Raw genomic sequence first — 25,066 nt, 5'->3', positions numbered from 1 at the left:
ACAAAGCTCATTATTGGTGCATGAACAAAAGTTCATCTAAAGAAGATCAAGCATTAAAGCTTCTACCAATACCCAATTTAATAACTTCAGAGGAAGGGGTAGAAGAAGAGGTAAAGGTCGAGGAAGAGGAGATCGTGGATATAGATGGTAGAAATTATAAAACAAGTCATGACCATTCTAAAAACAAAGTTAGAAATCAAATTTCAGATAAGTCAACTATTGAATGTTACAAGTGTCACAAATTTGGTCATCATGCTTTTGAATGCATGAAGCTACCAGCTAACAAGGAAAAAGGGAAAAGTTCAAATTTCGTCGAAAATAAGGAAGTAAAAACATTGTTGATGGCTACTCAAGATAACTGATATGTCACATTTATATATAGTTTTTAGATGCATTTTGATTGCATTTAGAACTCCTTTTAGAGCATTTAGGTGTATAATGGAATGAATTACGTAAGTTGTGCTCTACTACTCTCCGTTCGCGTGTTTTGATCATTTTCAGGTTATTTTGATGCAAATTGATTATGATTACCTAAGATCAAGCCTATTAATCATTGAAGATGAAGATATCTTGCACAAGAATCACAATGCATCATTTCGGGACAATTTCGAGTTAGAATGAAGCAAAGAGTTGGTGAAAGAAGTATCAAAACTGACACCTGTTCACTATTTTGGCCATAACTTTTTATATACAATTGATAATCAAGAAATTCCAGTTGGGTTGGAAACTAGACTTCAAGGGATTTCCAATGATAGGTCACACGCCCCAATCCGACATCTGGTTTGAGAGATACAACCTTCACAAGTTGACGCAAAATCACTGTTTCTCCGCCCGGTCAACCGGGCGGTTTTGCCCGACTGGGCGAAATCAAATTTTCACCAAAATGCAAGGAATGTTAGCCCGGTCAACCGGGCGAGAAAAGATCCAAAATTGCTTGCGCGCCCGACCGGGCGGGTTCGCCCGGTCGACTGGGCGGATTTGCTTTTTTGGTCGTAGAAGTTGAATGACCGTCGCCCGACCGGGCGGTTTCTCGGGACGCGTTTTTTCGGGTTTTTTAGCCGGTTTTGTAAGAAGTATAAATAGTTTTTTTATATTTCCGAAAGGACCATCTTATTTTCTACGTTTATAGGGCCAAAACACTTAGTTTATTCTCTCTAGTTTGTTGAACTTTTACATTGGAAGATTATATAGATCGTAGATTTCCTTTTTCATTGTTCTTCAATCATTCGGTATTCTTCTTTAATTTCTTTAATTTAATGAATTCTTTTACTTTGATCATGTTTATTGAGTTCTTTATTATAATGAGTGAGTAGTCTATTTCTAGGGTTTAGAGAAGGAAGCCATGTTTATACCTTTTTGATTGTGGTTTGATGTTCTTCAATAATTGGATTGAATTAGAATAATTCCTATTAATTTGTTATACTTGTTTAATTCATGTAATTGCGCAATATCATGAGTTATGTTTAGCTAATAAGAATTAGAATCAAAAGATCGTAATCATTAGAGGCTTGTTACAATAGGTAGATTTGATTATGTTGAGAGACCATACTGGCATATGTTAATTTAAGAGTTGTTAATGCCTGACCAAGGATTAACGAAATACTTTATTTATTCGAACCTCAATCCAAGTGTTGTTGAACTTTATTATATCGATTAAACTGGTATAAGCATGGTGGACCGATCAATTGCTCTAGGCCTTTAATTATTTGATAAATTCCCATTTTTCTGCGTTCTAGTTTAGTCTAGTTTAGTTATTAATTACTCAATCATTTCCTCTCTGGAAGTAGTTAGATAATTGAACATAAATCTGTAGAACTCCTCTCCCTGTGGATCGACCCGTATTTGCCAGTTTCCGCTAAACAGACACCGTGCACTTGCGGTATATTTTAAAACACATCAATAACACTAAGCCTGATAGCGACATTTGGTATGTGGATACTGGTTATAGTAACCATGAGCGGATGTAAGTCATCTTTTTCACATTTAAATGAATTAAGATTTTCATTCTACTATAATGTTTGACGACTCTAAGGTAAAAGTAATTTATTGAGTGTAGGACAATTACAAGAAAAGGGTTATAAAACACTTATACAAAAAGGGGCGTATGAAATTTATTCGCCAACTAGAGGTATTATTATTGCAGTAATACCGATGAGCTCTAATAGGTTGTTTCTTTTGAAGATTGAAAGTATTCATTCTTCCTTATTGGCTAAATTGAAAGATCCAATGTGGCTTTGGCATTTTCGCTATGGACATCTAAGTTTTAGCGGGCTAAAGACGCTTCAACAAAAAGAAATGGTGATAGGACTTCCTCATATCACGACTGCCTCCCAAATTTGTGAAGAATGTGTTGTTAGCAAATAACATCATTCTCAATTTCCAAAAGGTAAGTCTTGGAGAGAAAAGGTTGTTTTGGAATTAGTATACTCAGACATTTGTGATCCTATTAACCCGTCTTCAAATGGAGGTAAAAGATATGTGATTACATTTACTAATGATTTTTCCAGAAAAACATGGGTTTATTATCTACAAGAAAAATCGGAAGCTTTCTCTATGTTTAGAGGCTTCAAAGCTCTTGTTGAAAATGAATCTGGAAAGACTATCAAAAGCCTTCGATACCATGCTAAATTTACTGGAAGCTAAATTTAAACTTAAAACTCTGATACCATGCTAGAATTGGGAAAACTGCTCAACTGGAGTGATTACCATTGATCAATATTTATAGTTATACATCCTAGGATAGTGCTATTATGATTAGAAAACCTATCCAAAGTATAATTATTCTAGGAATAAAATATATTCTAACTACATTTATATTCTATCAGTTTCTACTTATGCAGATTGTATTGTGTGGTTTATTTAGTTTGTAAGTTGTGATACAAAAACAACTAATCATGACCGAGATATGTCAATTGCAATAATGAAAATAACAATCTAACTTACATTGCTGGAGGGGAGGGGATGACGCACTGTTAAGAAATATAAGGAGTTCTATAGACATGACAATTGCAATAAAGGTGATCATGGACGAAGCCGAACAGAGCTTTGACCAAAAAAACTGATTCTAATGAATAGTTTAATAGTTGATGTCTTTAAAAAATACATTGTAGAAAATTTATTAGAGTACTATATTCCTCGAGATAAACACGCGACTAGAGAACAAATTAAAGGTCTAAGAGAAATAATTCAGACGTGACATTATTACGCCACCCCAAATTAAAAAACATTAAGCTATTGTTTATTTCCTTGTCACCCATTATTTGCCCCCTCTTTTTAATTTATTAGTGCAGCTACGCATTCGTTATATAAAGCGTTCTAATTCAGTTATTTGCTGCCTTCTTTAAACAAAGCCAACTACATAAAATTATTAAACTACCAAATTAGTGAAAATAAACATGATTAAGTTAATCATCACCTTTTGTACATTTGTATTGTTCACATCTTATATAGTAAATGCAAGTTCACCCAAATCACCAAAATGGGCTGTAACAAAACGTTATGGCCACGAGCGTAAAACCGTCCTACAATTTTACTTCCATGACATCGTAACAGGGGAGTCACCCACAGTTACGTTGATCGCACAGCCTATTGGAGCCAACCCCGCGGAGCTGGGTTTCGGCAGCTTGCTTATGGCCGACGATCCACTCACAATAAGTCCGGACCGAAAATCGAAACTTGTAGGTCGCGCGCAAGGTCTATACGGGGGAGCCTCTCAAGAAGGTGTGAACTTGGTCATGGGCTTGACCTATGGTTTTGTAGATGGTATATATAATGGGAGCACATTGATCATTTTTGGTCGAAATTCGATCATGAATCCGGTGAGGGAGTTGCCGGTTATCGGAGGGACTGGGTTTTTTCGAGGAGCTCGTGGATATGCTGTGGCACAAACATATGACTTCAATCTTACTTCTTATAATGCTGTTGTGGGATACAATGTTACAGTTTTTCACCCTTATTAGCATGCAACTTTAGCATTTGTCCTTGTATCTTTTGTTTTGATGAACTTTGAGAAATAATGAAGGATTATATATGCTATATTTTGTGAATTCATGTTGTAGTTGTGTTAACTTTGAATTATGTTTCGAGAAATAATGAATTGAAGGATCATGAATGTAATCCTCTCTAGCTCAACAAGGAATAATAGCATTTTGCACGCGTTATGTTACGAATTAATCATTTCAGAGCATGCTGAAAACATAATAAGCAAATACTCCACGTTCGAAATTTTTTAGTTGGTAAGATAAATGATCCTACTGAAGTGATACCTCGCACAAATATAACCAGTCATGTTTGTTAGTCATACTTATTGGAGAGAGGAGGGATAGTAAGAAAAACCTCACTCCAAAGAGTCTCTAGTGGAATTTGATCACATGATACTTCCAGACTTGATTGTAACAAATAATTACTCCACTTTTCCCTAATCTTTACGTGGCATTTTTTAGTTAAACTGAAATAATATGCGTTTGTAAATTATTGGGAAATTTCCTGCCTTGAGATTTGACATAATTCTCAAGATATATCTTTATTGAATTTAGAAGTTCAAGATTAAGTTTGAAAGATACCTCAGAAAATTAATACACTTGAATTTCCGTCTATTAGTAAAGATATTTTGAGTAATGTGTTAAAACTTAGGGGTATATGAGGATATTTTGAAAATTATGCCATATTTAAGGAGTACCTTAAGAAATTTCCCTAAATTATTTGTTTTTCCATTTTATTTAGAAAATTTAATTTTCAAATGTGATATTTTAAATATACGGTCAATACTGAAGACTAATAATTGGGCATAGCTGGATGATTTCATTTGCTTCCTTCAAGATAATATATAGTAACATGTAGGTCGCGATTCCAATTTAGTTAATTAAGGGGATAGCGGCGTCAACTAGTTGCAATAAGACATACATGTATGAGAGCTGGCTAGTTGATTGAGACATGCTGATCATCAAGCTTAATTAGTTTGGCCGGTACTATACATTTTTCATACTTCATACAATCATAATATACCAAGGTAATTACTGGCATAATATATATAGATACGATAAAAATATAACCATCCATTGACCATGAAATAAAGGATGGAATAGAGACATTGGCTTGTTAAATATTATTTATTTTTTTGCAGAGAAAAAAAATTGTGAATGGAAATAATTCCGAAAATTTGCATATCTATTTTCACAACCCTTTACTCTGACTGAAAAAATATATTTTTCTTCTTTAGTATAGATATATCTCATTATGTTAGAAAGTCACCAATCAATAAACAACGACAACATAAGATATTATACCATGTTAGAGAAAAAGATTAGTAGACATCTCAACATATAATTGGTCGGAGGCTCGAAGCGGTAAGTTACATATTACATATGGTAGTCTCAAACTGTATTTAATTTCTTAGTAATAATATTGGATCCAAATAATAACTTGATATAATGAGATTGAGGGATAGTTTAGTGGTTTGAACTTTGAACATCTCTCCCAGTTTCAAGAGCTCTTGAGATTTATATTCACTTTTAACAAGTTGAGATTCCCGTTACTTCCGCGATTTATGAAGGTTTGATTTAAATACACTCGGAAAAGTTAGCTAATTTTAAAAATGTGGTGATATTTGTCCCCCACATGGATCGGCCACTAGGTATTTGAAGCACCAAAGCTCTTTCTCCTTTCTTTTGTATAGCTACAAAATCGTGAGAAAATTACTACAATCAAGAAACCAAAATAGAGAAACATCAAACATGAATAAGTTTCGATTGCCTACTAGTTTCATATGTGTGGTATTAACATTCTATATAGTAAATGTGAGTTCTGCCAAAACACCATCATGGGCAAAAACAGAACGTTATGGCCACGAGCATAAAACAGTCATACAATTCTACTTCCACGACGTCAGAAGCGGGGACGCCCCAACCGTTGCATTGATCGCGCAGCCCGTAGAAGCCCGCTCCTTCGCCTCGGGCTTCGGCAACCTCTTCATGGCCGACGATCCACTCACTGTAAGCCCTGATCCAAACTCCAAGCTGGTTGGTCGGGCTCAAGGGTTTTATGGTTCAGCTTCGCAGGAAAGTGTGAGCTATATCATGGGCTTGACTTATGGATTTGTTGACGGGATCTATAATGGGAGTTCCGTGGTTATATTTGGCCGGAACTCGATCGTGAATCGGGTGCGGGAGTTTCCGGTTGTTGGCGGGACTGGGATTTTCCGGATGGCTCGTGGATTTGCGGTGGCTCAAACTTACTTCCATAATAGTACTACTCATAACGCCATTGTGGTGGGATACAATATTACAGTATTTCACCTAGAGCTGGCCATGGGCCGTGCTGGGCCTGACCACGGGCCAGGCCCGCGGGCTGAAGTGGAATACGGGCCGGGCCAGGCCCGTGGCCCATGAAACTCGTGCCGTGCCGGGCCGGGCTGAAATTATGGGAAACTTGTCCATGGCCCGGCCCGGCCCACGGGCCTGGCGGGCCGGGCTCGTGCTCACCGCGGGCTTGGTCCAAAAATCACAGTTTTTGAAAAAAAAAAAATTGCAAGGCCCACGGGCTCGTGCCGGGCCCGGGCCGAAATCTAAAATCCCCCAACGTGCAAGGCCCACGGCCCATGTTACGGCTAGCGGGCCGGGCCGGGCCCATAGCGGGCTCGGGCCGGGCCGGGCCGAAAACGGGCCGGGCTCGGGCAGCCCACGGGCCAGCCCGGCCCATGGCCACCTTTAATTTCACCCTTAGGTGGCTATCATGCATGTTTTTTTTGTATCTTTTAATTGACTTGGTTATGGAAGTAATACGTACGGCGTGGTAGTGGCGTATCCAGGATTCCAACCCTATGGGTTCGGAGCTGGTAAAAAAAAAACATTCATTCAATCAGATGATTGTTGTGACTTGTTTCCCGCACGATCCTATGGGTTCTTGTATGGGTTCTTGTATTGGGTTCTTATATTGGGTTTAGAGGTTCTCTTGAACTAGGAGAAGAACAAGCGGATGATTTTTGTGACTTGTTTCCCGCACGATCTTTCCAAAAAAATTCTAAACCCTTCATAGTCACAATACAATCTACACAATAACACAAGCAAGAAATTTCAACAGTCTAGACACTACAAAGTTCAATCACATTAATCATTCATTTATTCATAATCCACAATCCACATTCATTCATTGAAAATTTATTCAACATTCACAAATCACAATCCAAACTCCAAAGTCCACAATCCACATTCATTCATTCAACATTTAAATCATAAATTCATAAAGCAACAAATTCATTCTATGAGGAAAAGACTAAACACTAAAATCTGAAATAGACAAATACATATTTCTAATTTTTAATCATCTAATGTGTAAAACACTAAAATCTGAAATAGTAAAATTCATATTTAAAATAGAAGAATTGGGTTTGGGCTTTACCTTTCGGCTTTCAAAAGGTCGGAAAAGCTGATGCCGCCTGCCTGCTAGTTCGCAGTCGGTCGTCGCGGTGGGGAAGAAGGTCTCACGCCGTCACGGTGGCCTATGGCCGTCGCAGCGTTGCTAGCTTTGGCTCGTTGCTAGGGAGCTAGTAGTTAGGGATTTGGTTTGGGAGAAAACCGAAAAATGTTGGCTGGGTTGTGGGGGAAAAGAAATGAGAAGGTTAAAAAAAAAAACAGGTTTCTGAGGTTTCGAACCCCTAGGACACATGCTTGTTTAATATTATATTTCGCGTACATATAGTATATATCTGATATTTAAAATGTTTTAATTTTTTTTTAAAAAAAAAACTGGGAATTTTTTTTCCAAAAATCACTGGGTTCACCTGAACCCAGTGAACCCATAGTAAATCCGCCCCTGCGTCGTGGATTAGGTAAAAAGATGATATCAAGGAATTGGGGGAGCAATGATATTCCAATATTAAGGTATTTATGTAATTTTTGTGAAAAAAGTGATATTAAAAAATTATAATTTTTTTTTTATATTTTTTTTGGAGCTTGTTAGTTGAAATCTTATATCATATGATCTTAACAATATCTGATCATATCAATTAGCTATTAAATCATATTTGGGCTACATCTAATCATATCAAGTAAATGGTATGAGAAAAGTTGTCCCATACCAGGTATGAGAGTATACTTTCTCGGAATTGGGGTTGACTCAAGTGGTGAGTTTTCCCATCTTCTATAGCAAGGTTTAGAGTTCAATTCCTATCCCAAGCATTTGCTTGGGATTTAAGGGGAGGAAGGGGGTTGGGGGTGTCTGGCTTGTAATGGGCCTCTGAATGGGGACCTTGTGCGAAGACAGCCCAAAGGAATTCTTCTTACCAATTTTTTTTATATAAAAATATTAGTATAAAATCATAGAGTAAGATATTTTCTTCTCGTGATCGATGAGGTTTTTTTTTAGTTGAAGAGTAAATTACTGTTTGTGTAGGTGTTTATTTGAAGTTGTTAATGAACCATGTTAGTTATTGTTGAACTCTATGTTATTATAACTTAAAGTTCTGAGTTCACATACACAAGTATGAAGTATACATGCACATTGCAAGTGTACAACCATGAGCCATGTGCACATATAGTCATATACCATGAGAAAGGATGTATAATTGAAATGTTGAACATCGTCCCAAAATAAACTTCATAAAATCCCCCAGTCCCACTAAACATTTTCAACTTTATTCTTCCTTTTTTTCCTTTTCCCAAACCACCATCCCGATTGCCACCATAATTTATCTATCCTCAAATTGTAGATTCGAGTTCTATACCCTAATTGCCAACACCTCCAATCTCTCTGTCGTCACACCGCGCCTCGCGGGAGTTCGAGCTGCTTCTCCCCTTCACGCTCGCACACCCTCACTCTCTCTCCTTCCCGTTGCTAGCGGTTGCGTCGGAGTCGCCTGTCCGAGTGTTACTGCTGCTGCCATTTCCTGTCCTCCTAGTCTCACCGGAGTGCCATTCCTATCCTCTAGAGAATTAAATTCGAGTTCGAGAAATTTACCCATATCCCAGCGAAGCTACCATACTCGCTCCTCGTCTTCGAAGTTTACCCTGATCCCCCAACTCAGCGAAATTTACCCAAAATCACGCACACCTCTTACGACGCAGGCATTGCGTTGCCAAAATATTCCTCTTTTCTTTTTTGGTTGTGCAAGGATGCCTCCAATTCGAAATTTTTCGGGGGACCATGGGAGCGAACACCCGGCTTGGACGTTCCACTCGGCACGAACGTCCGGCCTGGACGTTCAGGCCATGGGTGGAACGTCCAGGCCGAACATTCTCCCCATGTCCCCCCCAAAATTTTTTTTTTCACGTGGTGGGTGGTGGAGGAAGTGGCGGGTGGCAGGGGGAGGTAGGGGATGGCGGGTGGTGGCAGGTGGTGGGGGGTGATGGGTGGTGGAAAAAAGACGAGGTAAAATAGTAAATGAAAAATGGTCTCGGGGTAATTTTAATAAAATTTGGGGCAACGTTTAACAATCTCCAATAATGAATGACCCAAGTGATAGTGATACAAACTGACAAACATACCTTCATAAAATAATTTAAAACCTCATTTCTAATTACCTTCTTAATAAATATAATAAAAAAATACTTGTATATATGAATTTAATATTACTTTTTTTGAAAAAGTAAGGAAAATTCCTAATTAGGAAGGGATGCCTTACAAAAAGGGATAAATTAGGATTCCTTCTTGCAAGTGGGTGCGAATGGAACCCTGCCACAGAGAGCTATTGTATCCTTTTATAAAAAGTGTTTTTTGTCCTTTGTTTAAATATATAATTATACATATTCGATCATATTTTCTACAATTATACCATTTCCTAATTTCAAGATTCAGTCATGGTATGTATTGATGTCTCCTTAAAATTCCAATAATAAATTAAATAAGCATTAACAAAGTAACTCGACATAACGATACATTTGGTTACTCAATAAACAAAACTTTTACAAATTTAATTTGACTATAAGAGTTTATATCTAAAAGTTCATCACAACTTCTAAACTCTTTATAAATTACATTAGTTTGTACTATAAAACTTATAAATTAACGATTGACGCACGTGTCACGTGCATAAAAAACTAATCATTATATATATATTAATTCAATAAGTTTATGACAAATGCCCCCTCCCCCTTCCCAAAACATACACAATCATATAGTAAGGCAGTAAACAACCAAATTAAAGAGAAATGGGAAACTTAACAATTCTTTTGTTTAGTTATGTGGTACATTCACATTCTATATTAGATATCAATATGTGAGCAAATAAATCAAAAAAAATATCGTTGGGTGATTAATTATGACCAATTTGTTGTCATGAGATCAATTACTGACTGCCATTCCAAAGCAGTGAATGAAATAATAATAATAATAATAATAATAATAATAATAATAATAATAATAATAATAATTAGGGAAGCTTAGATGGCTAAGAGCAGAGTGAACACATAAAACCCCAAATATATGTTTGGACTATGGTTAGTGAATATGCATAAATTCTAGCTCTAAACTTCTGAATCTGGCACTACCCACCTTAACATGTACTCCCTCCTCCTCTATTAGTTTACCCCTTTTTTTGGGGCACATTTGCCGAGATACTAATTTGAACCTTAATATTTCTAATTTTCGATAAGCAAAAATTACAAAAAGTTGATATTTGGATAATACACATTGAGACGAATCCAACAAGATCTCACATGACTATATTTTTCCTTAAATACAAATCACAAGAGATAATCAAAGTCATGTATGTGAATAGTGTCAAAAGTCAAAAGGGGTAAACTAATAAAAGACGGAGGGAGTATTTTCCTCCCATAATACTTGATATAAACTCTAATTGGTTATGGATAGAAATAAAATGTATGAATTTTTTTTGGATTTTCGTTACATCTTTCACCAAAATAAAAACAAAAGAAAAAACTAAATTTTCAACAGAAAAAGAGATGTTTGAGAATGGACAAATATGCAATGCATGAACCTCGATATAATACTTTTGTGCACAAACGTATTACTTGTACATCTATGACAATTACCACCATTAACTACTAGTTATCATATAGACCATGATTGTGAGTTAACGAACCCTAATTTCAGCAGCTCTGATTTTTTTGGTGTTAAATGCAGCTCTGATTTGAATACTAATAAACTTTAATTAGGTCTTGGTCCAGATCCTTCTTTCCCGCATATTCTGACGATAGTTCATGTTCTTCAGTCCCTTGAAAGTCCATTCACTAATATTATGGTGAAGAGAACTTTTCATGTCATCATGCTTGTGTGCATATAAACGTAGCGTGAAATCCTTTTGTGTATTATTGTAAGGTAGACATTTGACTATTGGGTATCGACTTGAGCAATATTTTTATCATACAACACGGTGCCACCCGTACTCCGGTTTTTTTTTTTTACATGACATCTCTCTTAACAAACTTGAAAAGCATGATTTAATTTAGAAGAAAACCGATATTAGTTGCTTGTTAGAATTTAGAAGTATAAATAAGATCTGTGTTCACTAGCAAATCTAATTGGGGTATTTATGGCTTGAAAATGTTGACGCAGCCTCATTTGACTCGTTTTTTTTTAATTTTTTCCTTTTATTTGGATTTGGACAATCGAAAGACTACAACATATTTTTTTTAATGAACAAGAAGATTCTTATGAGCTATTGTTGCACAGAGCCCATACCCAGAGGCACATCACATCCCCAAATTTTCCCTATATTCCAAGCAAATTGTTTGGCATATAAATTGAATCCTACACTTCGCTAAAAAAAATGGGAAAACTTAACACTTGAGCCAACCCCAAAACCTGAAAAGACGACAACATATTAAGATTGCAAAAAATTGTGAATCTCAATTCTCGTTTGTATATGTTATATAATATTACATATCATAAGTAACCTACTAAACAAGTCACAAACAGGTTAAAATTTAATAGAAGAAACAAACATACAAGTCTAACTCAATCAGGGATAATCAAAAGATACGAGGAAGAGGTACAGTAAAACAGTTGGAGATTTAAGGAAGGAAGGAGGAAGGAGGGTGGGGATTGTTTGACCGCACGGTTTGTTTGTGTGTGGTCTACTTTACCAAAAACGGACAGAATGTCTTTTTTATCCTTAGTTAAATACATATACTTAACTGGATATTCAGATTTTGTACAATTGTGTCCTTTCTTAATTTAAAGATGGGTCAAAATTTTCAATAATAAACTAAATAAGCATTAACAAAGTAACTTGACATAATGAGAAAAATGGTTATTCAATAAAAAAAACTACAAATTTAATTTGCCTACAAAACTTTACATCTAAATGTTTATCTCAATTTCTAAAAACTTTATAGATTACAGTAGTTTGTATAACAATAATTATAAATCACACTTCTATAATTATATTTTGATGAAATTTATTAAGAATAGACCCAAACAATCGCGTGCAAATAAAACTAGTATTAAAATATGCGATGCTACATACCTAGTTTGGTCGGAGAAATCTTGTGATGGTGTTCCTTAAAATTGAGCATCAATAGTGATGATAATAGGTTGAATTTGAACCAAATTATGTATAATCTAACTAAATCTGAACATGGGTTGGGCAGGGCAAGTTCATGGGATCGGCCCGTGGGTTTGAGACAATGGCAGATCAAGACTAAATTTTCTAGAGTTTGTCCATGACCTGGCCCGAGCATGTGGACTAGGCTCGTGTCTCCTGTTGGTCTGACCTATGTTTTATGTTGTTTTTTTGAATTTTTAGTAGTTTTAGACTAAAAAAATAAAGAGAAGGGGTGTTCGGCTCACATGCCATTTATGCGAGCTTGTACCAGGCCAAGCTTGAAATAAAATTTCTTGGTTGTGGCAAGCCCACGGCTTACCTAGCGAACAATCGGTCGAGCCTCAAGCGGGCTTTGGCAGAGCCGGGGCTAAATTGTGCCAGGCCGAGATGGCCCGTGTGCCAGCCCGACTCATGCCCACCTCTAAATCTGACTCCGGTCCTACAAGAAATTGAATTTTGAGTTGGACTCTGGTTTTGAAAATTCAAATCTATCCGACTAGAAACTATGAAACCCAACCCGATCCAACTTTTTTCGGCCCATCTTTTTAATAGAAAAATCTTTTGTAATAGCTGCTTGTTTTGTTTGTGTGGCACATGTTGGTATTTAAATAATCTAGAGGTGATCATGGGCCGGGTCGAGGCAAAAAAAAATTGCCGATTGACCGAGCCGGGCCTAAATTCGGGCCGAATTTTGTGCCCAAAGCCCGCTATGTCGGGCCTAAATTATCTGGCTTTTGCGGGCCAAAACGGGCCGGGCCAAAAAATAGACTAAAAAGTCGTTTTTGGCTTGCCCAAAGCCCGCCCAAAGTAAAAAAAAATTCGGGCAGAGTCGGGCCCGACCGCAGGCCGAAAAAATCTGCCCAAAAACGGGCCGGGCCAAAATGATCACCTTTAAAATAATCTAATCTTTACTATTTTAAAAAAATCATATTGGAATCTTATATACTTCCTACTTAACAAAATATATGTTACACTTTTGCACTATTCATCTACTACGTTTGACCATGCATGCATTGTTTAATTTTAGATAAAATCAGCAAATATTATATGACATGTTGTTGGATTTGTCTCAATGTATACTTCCATAATACTACCTCCGTTTTCTATTATTTGCAACGATTAGACATTTTTCATCTCTACTTTATGTCAAATAGTTGCAAATAATAAAAAACGGAGGTAGTATTAACTTATATTTTTTACTAATACACAATTAAAATTATTAATGGTCAAAATACTGCACCGACAACTGTGAAAGTCAGTGTAACATCTATTTTTTACGAATGAATTAATATAAATAATCTAATCATTACTATTTTTTTTTTATAGAAAAATCTTATATAATATGATGGCCTCAAATTCGGAATAAGATTATATATATATATAATATATTAATATAAACAAAATAAGACTAATTTCCTCAAAGTCAGAATCAGAACTGGATGTCGGTTCAGAGTAGGGTCAGGTTATGTCAGCTCAGATGAGTCGGATTTTTTGTGGGATCCGACTCGGCGACATAGTTTTTAAACAATTGAGTTGCATTCGGATTTTTTCCCAGAATAGGCTCATATTTTTTTTTTCCTTTGAATCAGAAGCGGACCAAGATCATATCTGAGCTGGATTGCCAATTATATTTTTTGTGACTCCATATGTAATTGTTTGTGCCAATTTGTACATCTATTTTTATCTTAGTTATGCTACTTGTGTGTACATCAAAGTGTAGTAGTAATATTAAGCTGATGTAGCCATTCCATAGCTCCCTCCCCCCTTTACAATGAAGAGTTGGCTGACTATATGTATCCATATAAGCACCACCCAATACCCATAAATTTATATTTAGAATTCCATGCTCCATCGAAAGCTAAAATATATTGCGGTACTGCCTGTTGGTGTTGGCCAATATTTGCAGAAGAAAAACCAGGTGGAAAGCTTGTCTTCAAGCACTCTCTTGGTCGATTGATCAACATATTGCACTCCTTACCTTATTATCTGATTATTCTAACTTGGTTGGTATTTTGCAGGGCGTTGCTCATCCAGGTGTTGATATTATCTGGACAATTGATAAAATCAAAGAAATTGTAAAACACCTTGAATGGTGTTTGATTATCAAAGTTTCTGGTACTCAGATTGTTAGCGCAGACATGATTGTAAAGAAATGTTTTTCCACCCTAGTCTCTTTTTAGTACTACTTTGTAATTGTTTTGTGTTCATCTAGTGTCAAAAACAAAAAAAGAGTAGTAATATTACCCAAGAAAAATTTGCCAAAAAAAAAAACCTTTTAAAGGTTCGATTTTGTGAAAAAAAGGTTATAAAATATTATTTGCAAAAAAAAACCACAAACTTAATTTTTCTTGCAAGAAGAAACCTATTTCCATTTTTCGGTGTGTTTTTTCTCAATTTCGATGATGATCCTTCTATCTTTCTTTAACCCCCTATTCCCATTAACTGCATTACCATGCCTATGCATCTCAAAAATCAAATCGAAAAATGTGAATAGGTTTCATCTTGCAAGAAAAACTAAGTTTGTAATTTTTTTTTCGCAAAAAATGTTTTAAAAAGTTTTTTCTTGCAAAATTGAACATTTAAAAGATTTTTTTTGACAAATTTTCCTATTACCAAACATGAACTTGTGGTCATAACAATCTTAAGAGTAAAGTACTAATTAGTCATTACGATGTTACAAGTTTTTAATCATCCCAAGATGCAAGATAGGAAAGTGACAATTAAAGCTCAAGGAAGTACTCTTTCTTTTAAGAAAAAAATATGTTGAAAATTTTGACCACAAATATTTGGAATTTTTATCGTAACATTTTTCTTCCACAAATTCATATAAAAAACGGCATCACATTAGTGTTAACATGAGACCAACTAATCGATGTCATGCTGACATCATGCGCGTGCATCATACCAGCAGCAGTGGCATTAGTTAAGCGTTTGAACCTATAAGTTATGCTAACCTTAAATTGCTTCTGGATGAAATTAGTTAAGTACTGAAGTATATGTTTGTAAAGCGTTGATCTATATTAGTTAAGCGCTTTGACTTATTAGTTATGCTAGTAAAACCATCTCATCTCCCGCTAAATTTATATCTTCTCTCTCCTCTGCCTTCTAATTATATCTCCTATGTCCCTCTCTTCTACCAACTCGCGTTTCTCTCTCCTCTGCACTACCATTTCCCTCTCCTCCACCCAACTTCCATTTCTTTCTAAAGCTACATCTCTTGCCTTTTCTTTCTTTTCTTTTTTGAACAAATATGAACTTTCAACTATATAATGTCCTTTTTCGCGACTTGTTTAATCTTGATGATGAGAATTTCTCGATGAGAATTTCTCAAAGCTCTTTGTTTCTTTCTATCAATGGTTCTAAACTCTACTAAATCTCTTATACGAGTTACATTTTAGGTAGAAAGATACATTTTTTTCAGGTCAGTAGTAATGATTTTCTAGTGATTAGTTATCGTTTTCAGGTAATTAATAGTTAAGCAACTGGGTAAATAGTTATATTTATAAGGTTAATACTTAATAGTTATGATTTTTAGTTATTAGTAATTGTGTATAGATTATTAGTCATAGCTTTCATGTTATTAGTTATAGTTATGATTCCTGATAATATATTTGTAAAGTTAATAGTTATGATTTTTAGTTATTAATAATTGCTTACACGTTATAATTTTCATATTATTAGTTATAGTTATGATTCTGGACAAATGGGAATATTTGTAAGGTTAATAGTTATAGCTTTTAATTATTACTCCCTTTGTATTTTTTTTATCTTTCATACTTTAACTTTGCACGTTTGCCAATGCACTTATTCTACATTTAATATCTTTTATTACATATTAGTAAAAATTAAAATAATTAAATATTAATAAAGTACTTATTGAGACGAATCAAACAAGACCCCACATGAATATATTTTTTCTTATATATTGAGAAAAATCTAAAAGATTCCCTCTAATTATGAATAATGTCAAGATTCTAAATGAGAAAGATAAAAAAAATATAGAGGGAGTAGTTCTTAGTAAAATGCGTTATAATCTGATTTCTATGATATAACTAATATATTTCAACGCATAACTAAAATAATTCAACGCTTAACTAATATAATTACCCGCTTAACTAATTTATCCAGAAGCAATTTAAGGTTAGTGTAACAAATATATCCAATTGCTTAACTAATTCTGCTACTGGTTTGATACATGCGCAAGTATATCCAATTGCTTAACTAATTCTGCTACTGGTCTGATACATGCGCATATGTGAGCATGACAAGTTGGTCTTACGTTAACACTAACGTGAGACCGTCTTTTCAAAAACAGACTCTTTTTCTTCAATAACACTAAAGTATTAGATATTTTCTAAAAAAGATGGTTGAATTTTTTTTTTTTTGGAGACTATATAATTAAATAGTAGAATGATCATGATATATCGAAGTTTGTTTTTCCGATTTCTTTTTTAAAGTTTGTCGTTGTTGTGCGATCTACACGGCAAAGTATCAAGTTGCATCAAAGAAAGGAATAGGAGACCATTTTTCTATGTCAAATGGCGTTATGCTAATATGCTGTACGTACTGCTAGTCTGCTACATGAATCACGATTTGGTATTCAATATTCATATTCATACTCGTACATAAATCTGAATTGAAGTAAACGCATCATAAAAGAACAGAACCTCATTATTCAAACTTTTTAAATAAATGCCATCCGAATTGAGTACAATTTAAGGCCTTGACATTTATTTATTACTTACTACAGCTTACACACGCAACTTCGTATTGCTAAATCATTATGCATTCTTTTATAGATTTTAGTGGTATTAAACTAAATCAAGTGTGTGTATCAAGAAACAAGTAGCCTTTGATTACTTCTGAACTCTGCGCAACCCCTCTATATATGTGAACCCCCCATTTTTGTTGATCTTAACTCATCCACAACAACACATATATACCGAGTGTTATAGTAAATTCATCCATCATATTTCGTCAATTAGAAATTAGAATATGACGAAAAACTTAACCACAAAAATTCCGATTGTGAACACCATGGTATTCACAATCACACTCGTTATAACACTATACTCAAGCTGGGCAAGCGCTTATGAAGGTTGTAGTAGTTCACAATCAACATGGGCGAAAACAGTTAGTCGCGGCGAGAGGCGAAAAACCACCATAGAGTGTTACTACCACGATACTATCAGCGGAGAGTCACCAACTGCGGTGTTGATTGCTCAGGCTAACGGGACTAGTAGTGATAGTGCACCTTTGGCTTTTGGCAAACTATTCATGTTCGATGACCCTCTAACTGTTGGGCCAGAACCTACTTCAAAGTTAGTGGGCCGATCCCAAGGGATGTATGGGTCAGATTCCCAAGGTGAAGTGGGCCTAATCATGGCAATGGGGTTCGCTTTTAGTGAGGGTATCTATAAAGGGAGCTCCATTAGTATCATGGTCCATAACCCAATTACGGTTAAACCTAGGGAGTTACCAATTGTTGGTGGGACTGGGCTTTTTAGGCTGGCCCAAGGATATGCAGTGCCCAATACTTATATGCTTGATCTCTCTACTGGGGATGCCATTGTTGGATATAATATTACGATTTTTCACTATGCGAAGGATTATGATCCGTTCAACGCAGTTTATTCATCTTAATTTGTATGTTGCATCATTACATGTTCATTGATCGTTATCTCATTGTGGGTGTAATAAAGCTCAACGAGCATGTATTAATTTAAGTGAATCTTCGTTCTAAACTAATGAATTAGATTGATATCGAGTTGTCGAACTAGTGATCTCTTATTTTGCAATGACATGATTTTACCGATAAACTCTAACTTGTGCTTGTGATATAAAGTCAACTTCAAACTATACCTCTTTTTTCCCCTCAAAAAAAAATAAAAAATTAATACCTCTTTTTTATGTTATTGTATTACTTGAGGCATTGTTCTAATCCCAACCACTAGTTTGATCTAAAAAGATGGGGTCTATTGACTTGCAAAAGTGCATCAAAGAAGTGTAAAGTGAAGGAAAATTGCATGTAAAAAAGTAACTTTTACGACCCGTTTGGTAGATGTTAATAAATTGCGGTAATGGGAATGAGTTTTAAGTGTAATTTTATTAGGGAAGCACCCTTAAAATCTCCATGGGGAGGCATTTTTTCTCCATGAGCAAGCAATCTCACTCCTAAACTTGTGTTTTTGTTTCCAAGGGGAAGCAATTTTCATTACCACTCATTACCACCTACAAGGTGGTATTGGATGGGAATGAAAATTCTAGAAGAATAGTGGACACTTTAGGATAAATTAGCATTACCATGGGAATGGACAATGATATTTTTCACAAATTTACACACAAATTCATTCCCATTACCACCATTTATGACCAACTACCAAACGGGTCGTTAGGGTTGATGGTCTCATGAAACTGACAGAAAGTTTAATATTTTTGATTTCGTTTAAATGCAATAAATGAATATTTTATATCTCACAAATAATACCCATTTGTTGTATTTAAAACGAAATGTAGGAAGTACATGCAATTAGTTTCATAGCATTTTCTCTCTATAGTATTGATGTTGCATCTCTTTTTTTTATATATATTTTTTCCTTTTGTCTGCTATCTCTATCACGAGAGTTTTCCACCTTTTGAATTACCCAAATATTTCCTTTAGGATGCTCAATAGTTCATCAATTAGCACTGTTTTTCCCCTGTTCCGATACCGCTTCTGGATATCCGTTATTAGACCCTCTATTATGTATTAACCGAGTAGGTAATGGCATCCACCCAATTTGTTATCTATCCCTGCCTCTCAAGTAACAAAATTCAATACTTGTTAGTAATGGTTACAATTCAATTTACATTCCTTAGTTTGAAAAGGACATTGAAGATAGGTAATCATTTTTGTTAATATCTATCTCTTACATGTGTTTACATTTCATATTTGAACCAAACTACCCCTAGAAAATTTTGAGAACTAGGATAAATTTTTTAGTACCCGAAACCGGAACCAAGATAAAATGATGGGGTAGAAATGACAAATAAAAATTTTATGACTGATGAGGAATTATTTGCTCACCGTATTTACTTCATCGCACAAAAAGCCCACAGGTAAGGATAGATCTAGAAAACAATGCTCAAAGGCTTCGGAAAGAAACAGTCAGCCGTCAAAATAACAAAGGATAGGTTGGGCCGAACAGGGTTAAATTGTCAATTTACATGAATAAATATTCAGACACAATCAAACAAAGGTGATCTGTTGCATGTGTCATAAGGCCCTGTTTTTTTTTTTTACTGAATTAATGAAGATTTAGTTCATTTTAGTTTAGACAAATTTATTTTAGGTTAGATCATTGGTAGAATAAAAAAATATTATTATTAAATATTTTTATATTTTGATACATATTGTGTAATTAGAATTCTATTCTAGTTAGATTTCCTAATATATTTAACAGTTTAGACAAATTCATTTCAGGTTAGATCATTGATAGAATATAAAAATAATATTGTTAAATATTTTATATTTGGATACATATTGTATAATTAGAATTCTATTCTAGTTAAATTTCCTAATATGTTTAGGATATTCTTTTAGATTGTAACCTATGTATTGTGATCAATAAGAATTCTTCAATCAAGGGAGTTAAGCCAAAGCTAACATGGTATCAAAGCCTCGAGAAAATCAAGCCTAAATTATTTTTTTGTTTTAATATCCTATCCTTCGAGCACTGTTCTTGCTCACATGTTCTTGTTCTCCCAAACCGCCAGTTTCTTTGAGTTTCTGCTAGCAACCATGACCAAGGATGGTGAACCGAGTCAACTCCAACCCTTTCCTCCCCCTTCGAGCAACCCTCACTGCTACCATGTCCTATCTGTAAGCAATATCAAGAACAATATCCCATTGATTCTTGATCGTAAGAAGGTTCACTAGTACTACTCATTTTTTTTTTTTTTTGGTAATTAAAGTAATATTAAGCCCAAAACAACACAACTAGTACTACTCATTCACTAGTACTACTCAAACTGGGTTGAATTATTTGAGATTCACTGTCATGCGCGGTATTTTGGATTATATAATTGATTCCACCAAGCCCCGTCCTTCTGACATCTCTAGCACGCTACGAAATTGTCTTGATTTCGTCGTCAAAAGGTGGATCTTTGGCATAAATACATCTAATCTCCAAGAAATTATATCTTATTTTGCACTGGATCTATTTAAGTTTTTTATTTAAATATTAAGAAAGAAAAGTAAGAGGGAAAAAATGTGGTGATCAAAGGAATAAAAAGGAAAGAGTGAAGATTCAAAAACAGTTTGTAGAGCTTCTATTATCCATTTAACACAAAAACAATCAAAAACAGTCAAATAAAGGTATGGAGGAATTGAACGAATTCCACAACACAAGCAGCAAAGTCCTAAACATTCGGTCGGAAAGGCCTACTCCTAATTTTCAACCAAGGAAATCAAAGTAATCAGAATTTTCTTTTATTCGCACTAACGTAGTCGTAACAAATGGGACGAATTAGGAATTACGCATGCAACACGTAAGAAAATCGAGTGACCGAGACTTAATACATTTCGCAGTCTAGTAGAGATGGTTTTCTCATTTAGAAAACAAAAGACACTTAATTTTCTATGCAACGGACGATAGATATACAAGTATACAACAACAGTGCTAATTATGCTATAAAATTAAAGAAAGCTTAGAAAATTACTGTGTGTGCTAAAATTTTATATGTTTATTCTAAGATAGTAAGATTCAATGATATAAATAACATAGGGATGGATAGTCGGGTAGAGACGTAAACTCGGAGACAACAAATCATGAATTTCAAAAAGAAAATCTTACAATAGAATACTTCTCTCATCTAGTCAATAACCGTCTATCACAAAGAAAAATGGAGTTATATAATTTGGCATCATTAAGGGATTTGTCCAATTTCCAAACAATCCGACCCTTGGAAAACGGGAAGATGAAGTTATACTAGTTTTATAACATACTTTTCCCATGGAATACTTTCTCCCTTTGGTTGGGCAAGAAAGACTTGCCACCACTTGACTATAACTATACCTCTTACCAATTTTATTCGTGATATTAGACAATTAGTTAATATAGAATTAATTGTACCACTTAGGATGTACATCGTTTGCAAAATTTATTTAGGTTTAGATTTACATAATTATTTATGAGGTTGATACATTCCTATTCGATGATCAAATGCCCACATATTTTTTAATGCGGGACAAATTAAACCATTTTACTTAACTTTGAAACTTTCAATAAATTTTCTCCAACAAAAGATAATACTTTCAAGATCGATACTTGCATAGAGCATAAGACTTCATTTCTAAAAATTACATTCAAGCTAAAGTCTCTAACCATCAATATTTGTATCTAGCTTACCAAGTGAGTTAGTGAAGACCAAAGATAATGACAAGTGACGAAGCCACTCAGTTACAAGGGGTAGCACCTGCTACCCCTGTTTTTCTAAAAAAGAAAAAAGAAAAGAGAAGTGTGGCATTGCTTCCTCTTCCTCTCCCTCTAGCTTTGTTCCTTAGCTCCTTCAGTCTTCAATATTCAAATTTTTTCTATTATTAGTTGTCCAATTGATCTAGGTTCATATACTATGACACAAAATGCCTGAATTTAAACCCCAGTTCTAACAAATTAAGCAAAATCTATGAATTAATTTTAATAAAATATTACAATTTTCTCCCAAGAAGGGGATTTTGCTACAACCCCCAAGATAAAATTTAAATAACTTTCCCACCAATTTTTCACAATTTGGGCCAAGAACGAAGAGAGAAAGAAAGAAATGAGATGTTAAAGATGTCAACTTATGGAGGAAGTGTAGAGGAAGGAGATAGAGATTGAATGATTGTATAGTAATGATAATAATTACAAGCTAATATACTCCTATAGGAAGAGCTATTGCAGTACTATACAACTCTATGCTATAGTTTAGGAACAAAATATTATCTTTACATAGAGTACAAAAGAATATAAAAGAATATGCTAAGTTATCTTATACTTAGGTACAACAACTTAGGGTGCGTTTTGTTCAACTTAAAAATTTAAGTTTCAGGTCCAATAAGTTCAGATAAGTTGCAATAAGGTCAGTTCAGGTTCAATAAGTTCAGTTCAGATAAGGTCCAATAAGTTCAGGGCCAATAAGTTGAATAAAACGCACCAAGATAGAATAAGGACGTAATCAAGCTTTATCCTTATCAGGAAGACTCTATTAAAGCTTGGAAGTAAGGAAAGAGAAGAAAAGATGTAACTTAGAAAGCCTAATTTGATGGATAACAGAAAGATAAATGTATTAGCAGACGAATTAATGAATTTGAATTATTAACAATATTTGGCATATAGTATTACTAATGCTAGATATATAGTCATACGATTATATTTCTAGGATATTTAAGATAGCTAGAAATAAGTAAGAAAAGTCTATTTTGCCTGTTTGCCTTTGAAGAGGAAAAAACGGAAAGAACCCACGTTTGTGAAATTATAGGTAAAAATGTTGTGAATTGTGAATTTTTTGTATATTTGTAGGGCTGTTTAGAGTGCGGTCTGCACCGCACCAAACCGCAACCCAAACCGTTTTTTCGCGGTTCGGGTTGGTTTGCGGTTTCAAAATTGCGGTTTGGGTTATGATTTCAAGCAAACCGCGGTTTGCGGTATGGGTTGGGTTTTAATTTTTGGAAACCGAAACCGCACCATAAACCGCAATCTTATATGATGTTTTTTTTAAAAAAAAAATATCTATTTTGATTTTTTTTAAATACACTTGACAAGGTGGCATACAACTAAAAAAAAGAAGTTTGAGGTAAATAACTTGGACACTTTTGATAAATTATTATTTATGTTTAATTATGAAGTCAACTTCCTATTTGTTTGCACTATTTATATTTATTAACAATTTTTTTACTCTTAGATTAAAAAAATTAATGTCGCGGAAGAAAAAATGGTTAAACCGCAAACCAAACCGCACCAAACCGTTTTGTGCGGTTTGGTTTGGGTTGGTTTGGGCAAAAGTGCGGTGCGGTTTGGGTTGGGAAAATGCCAAACCGTATATTTGCGGTTTGGGTTGGGTTACATCCCAAACCGCACCAACCCAAACCGCGAACACCCCTATATATTTGTGTTATAGGTATAAGTTACTAATTGAGGTATGACAATTAGAACAATAAGATGAAAATTTAATGTTTGTTCAAGATTCTAATTAGATTATATATATATATATGAACTGTGAAGTGAAGAAAAGAGAATGATATTTTGTAGAATTTTTAATTAGAGGAGAAAAAAGAGAGATTTGGAGAGAAATTAGAAAGACTAATTTTTATATTTTTCATACATAAATAATTAACTAAACAAAACAACCTTTAAACATGCATACAAAACACTACTAATAACATGCCCACTACTTAACCCATTACTTGCTATCCCACTAATACCATTATGTAGACCCTTTCAAAAAAAAAAAAAACCATTATGTAGACCATTACTTGTTAGCCCACTAACTAATTATTAGCAACTAGTCTTAACTATTAGGAAAACTATTTGACTAGTTTTGGAGCATAATCCAACACACCTCCTTGCTCCAAAATTTCTAAGAGCCAACCTTAAACATTGTGTCACAATCTTGCTTGTTCGTAATTCTTCCCAGATGATGGACTTTCAAAAAAAAAATTATTAATCTTCATGGAACACTTCTCTTCATTAACACGGAAGCACTTCTCTTCCTAATGTAATGCACTTATTCTCATTATCATCTTCAAATTTATTGATGCACTTCTCATCAACCTTCAATGAATGAATGAAGCACTTCTCTCCATAAACTCTCTTTGACATAGTCTTGCAAATTTGACCACATCCACTACTAAAATTTCGAAAACCGTGTCTGCATTGACTACGGACTTCCATCATTATCAGATTGTCAATTATCTATTTTTTCTTGTGAAGTTTGCCCCATCACCCTAAATATTTACTCCTTTTTAAAGTAATCAAAAATAATTTTATGGGCTAAAAGGAAACCCATCCACACATCTAAGTAAACCCATTACTTGCCGTGGTTAAACACATAAAACACTCATAAATTTTCTCATATTGTTATTTTTTAAAAAATATTTTTTTGGAATACTCTTTCTCTCCCTTTTTTTTTTCTTCTTTATTTCTCTCTATTTCTTTTTTTTTTGGATCTAACATGATGCTCTTGATACCATGTAGAATTTTAAATTAGAGGAGAAGAAAGAGAGACTTGGAGAGAAATTAGAAAGACTACATTTTTATATTTTTCATACATAAATAACTAAACAAAACAACCTTTAAATAGGCATACAAAACAACCTCTAATAGACCATTATGTAGATCACTACTTGTTAGCCCACTAACTAATTATTAGCAACTAGTCCTAACTATTAGGAAAACTATTTGACTAGTTTTGGAGCATAATTAGGGATGGCAATTGATAATGACTAATAAGGATGACATTGTTTATAATGAGCATATATCTTTTTCAGAAGAATCAAAGGAAGTACTTTTAAAAAGATAGCGAAATAATGGGTGAAAGTTTACAATG

The 25,066-nt window shown here is 34.6% G+C and overlaps 3 protein-coding genes across 3 annotated transcripts; all 3 read left to right on the top strand.

Annotated features, from left to right (window-relative positions):
- The first annotated feature begins 3,312 nt into the window (after positions 1-3,312).
- On the top strand, positions 3,313-4,096 carry LOC104903961 (dirigent protein 23). The gene has a single exon (XM_010692112.4). The coding sequence runs from the start codon at positions 3,396-3,398 to the stop codon at positions 3,957-3,959; it is 564 nt and encodes a 187-aa protein (XP_010690414.2). The 5' UTR covers positions 3,313-3,395; the 3' UTR covers positions 3,960-4,096.
- A 1,372-nt stretch (positions 4,097-5,468) lies between these two features.
- Positions 5,469-6,386, top strand: LOC104903960 (dirigent protein 23). The gene has a single exon (XM_010692111.3). The coding sequence runs from the start codon at positions 5,733-5,735 to the stop codon at positions 6,384-6,386; it is 654 nt and encodes a 217-aa protein (XP_010690413.2). The 5' UTR covers positions 5,469-5,732.
- A 10,932-nt stretch (positions 6,387-17,318) lies between these two features.
- Positions 17,319-18,278, top strand: LOC104903959 (dirigent protein 23). The gene has a single exon (XM_010692110.3). It carries the CDS (start codon positions 17,495-17,497, stop codon positions 18,140-18,142), a length of 648 nt encoding a protein of 215 aa, XP_010690412.2. The 5' UTR covers positions 17,319-17,494; the 3' UTR covers positions 18,143-18,278.
- The last annotated feature ends 6,788 nt before the right edge of the window (positions 18,279-25,066 follow it).

Source organism: Beta vulgaris, chromosome 9 (genome assembly GCF_026745355.1).
Source record: "Beta vulgaris subsp. vulgaris cultivar EL10 chromosome 9, EL10.2, whole genome shotgun sequence".
NCBI classification, from domain to species: Eukaryota; Viridiplantae; Streptophyta; class Magnoliopsida; order Caryophyllales; family Amaranthaceae; genus Beta; species Beta vulgaris.
This window is presented reverse-complemented; position numbering and strand designations above follow the sequence as displayed.

Coding starts and splice junctions, on each gene's coding strand:
- LOC104903961 (XM_010692112.4), top strand. CDS start 3,396: ATGATTAAGTTAATCATCACCTTTTGTACATTTGTATTGTTCACATCT.
- LOC104903960 (XM_010692111.3), top strand. CDS start 5,733: ATGAATAAGTTTCGATTGCCTACTAGTTTCATATGTGTGGTATTAACA.
- LOC104903959 (XM_010692110.3), top strand. CDS start 17,495: ATGACGAAAAACTTAACCACAAAAATTCCGATTGTGAACACCATGGTA.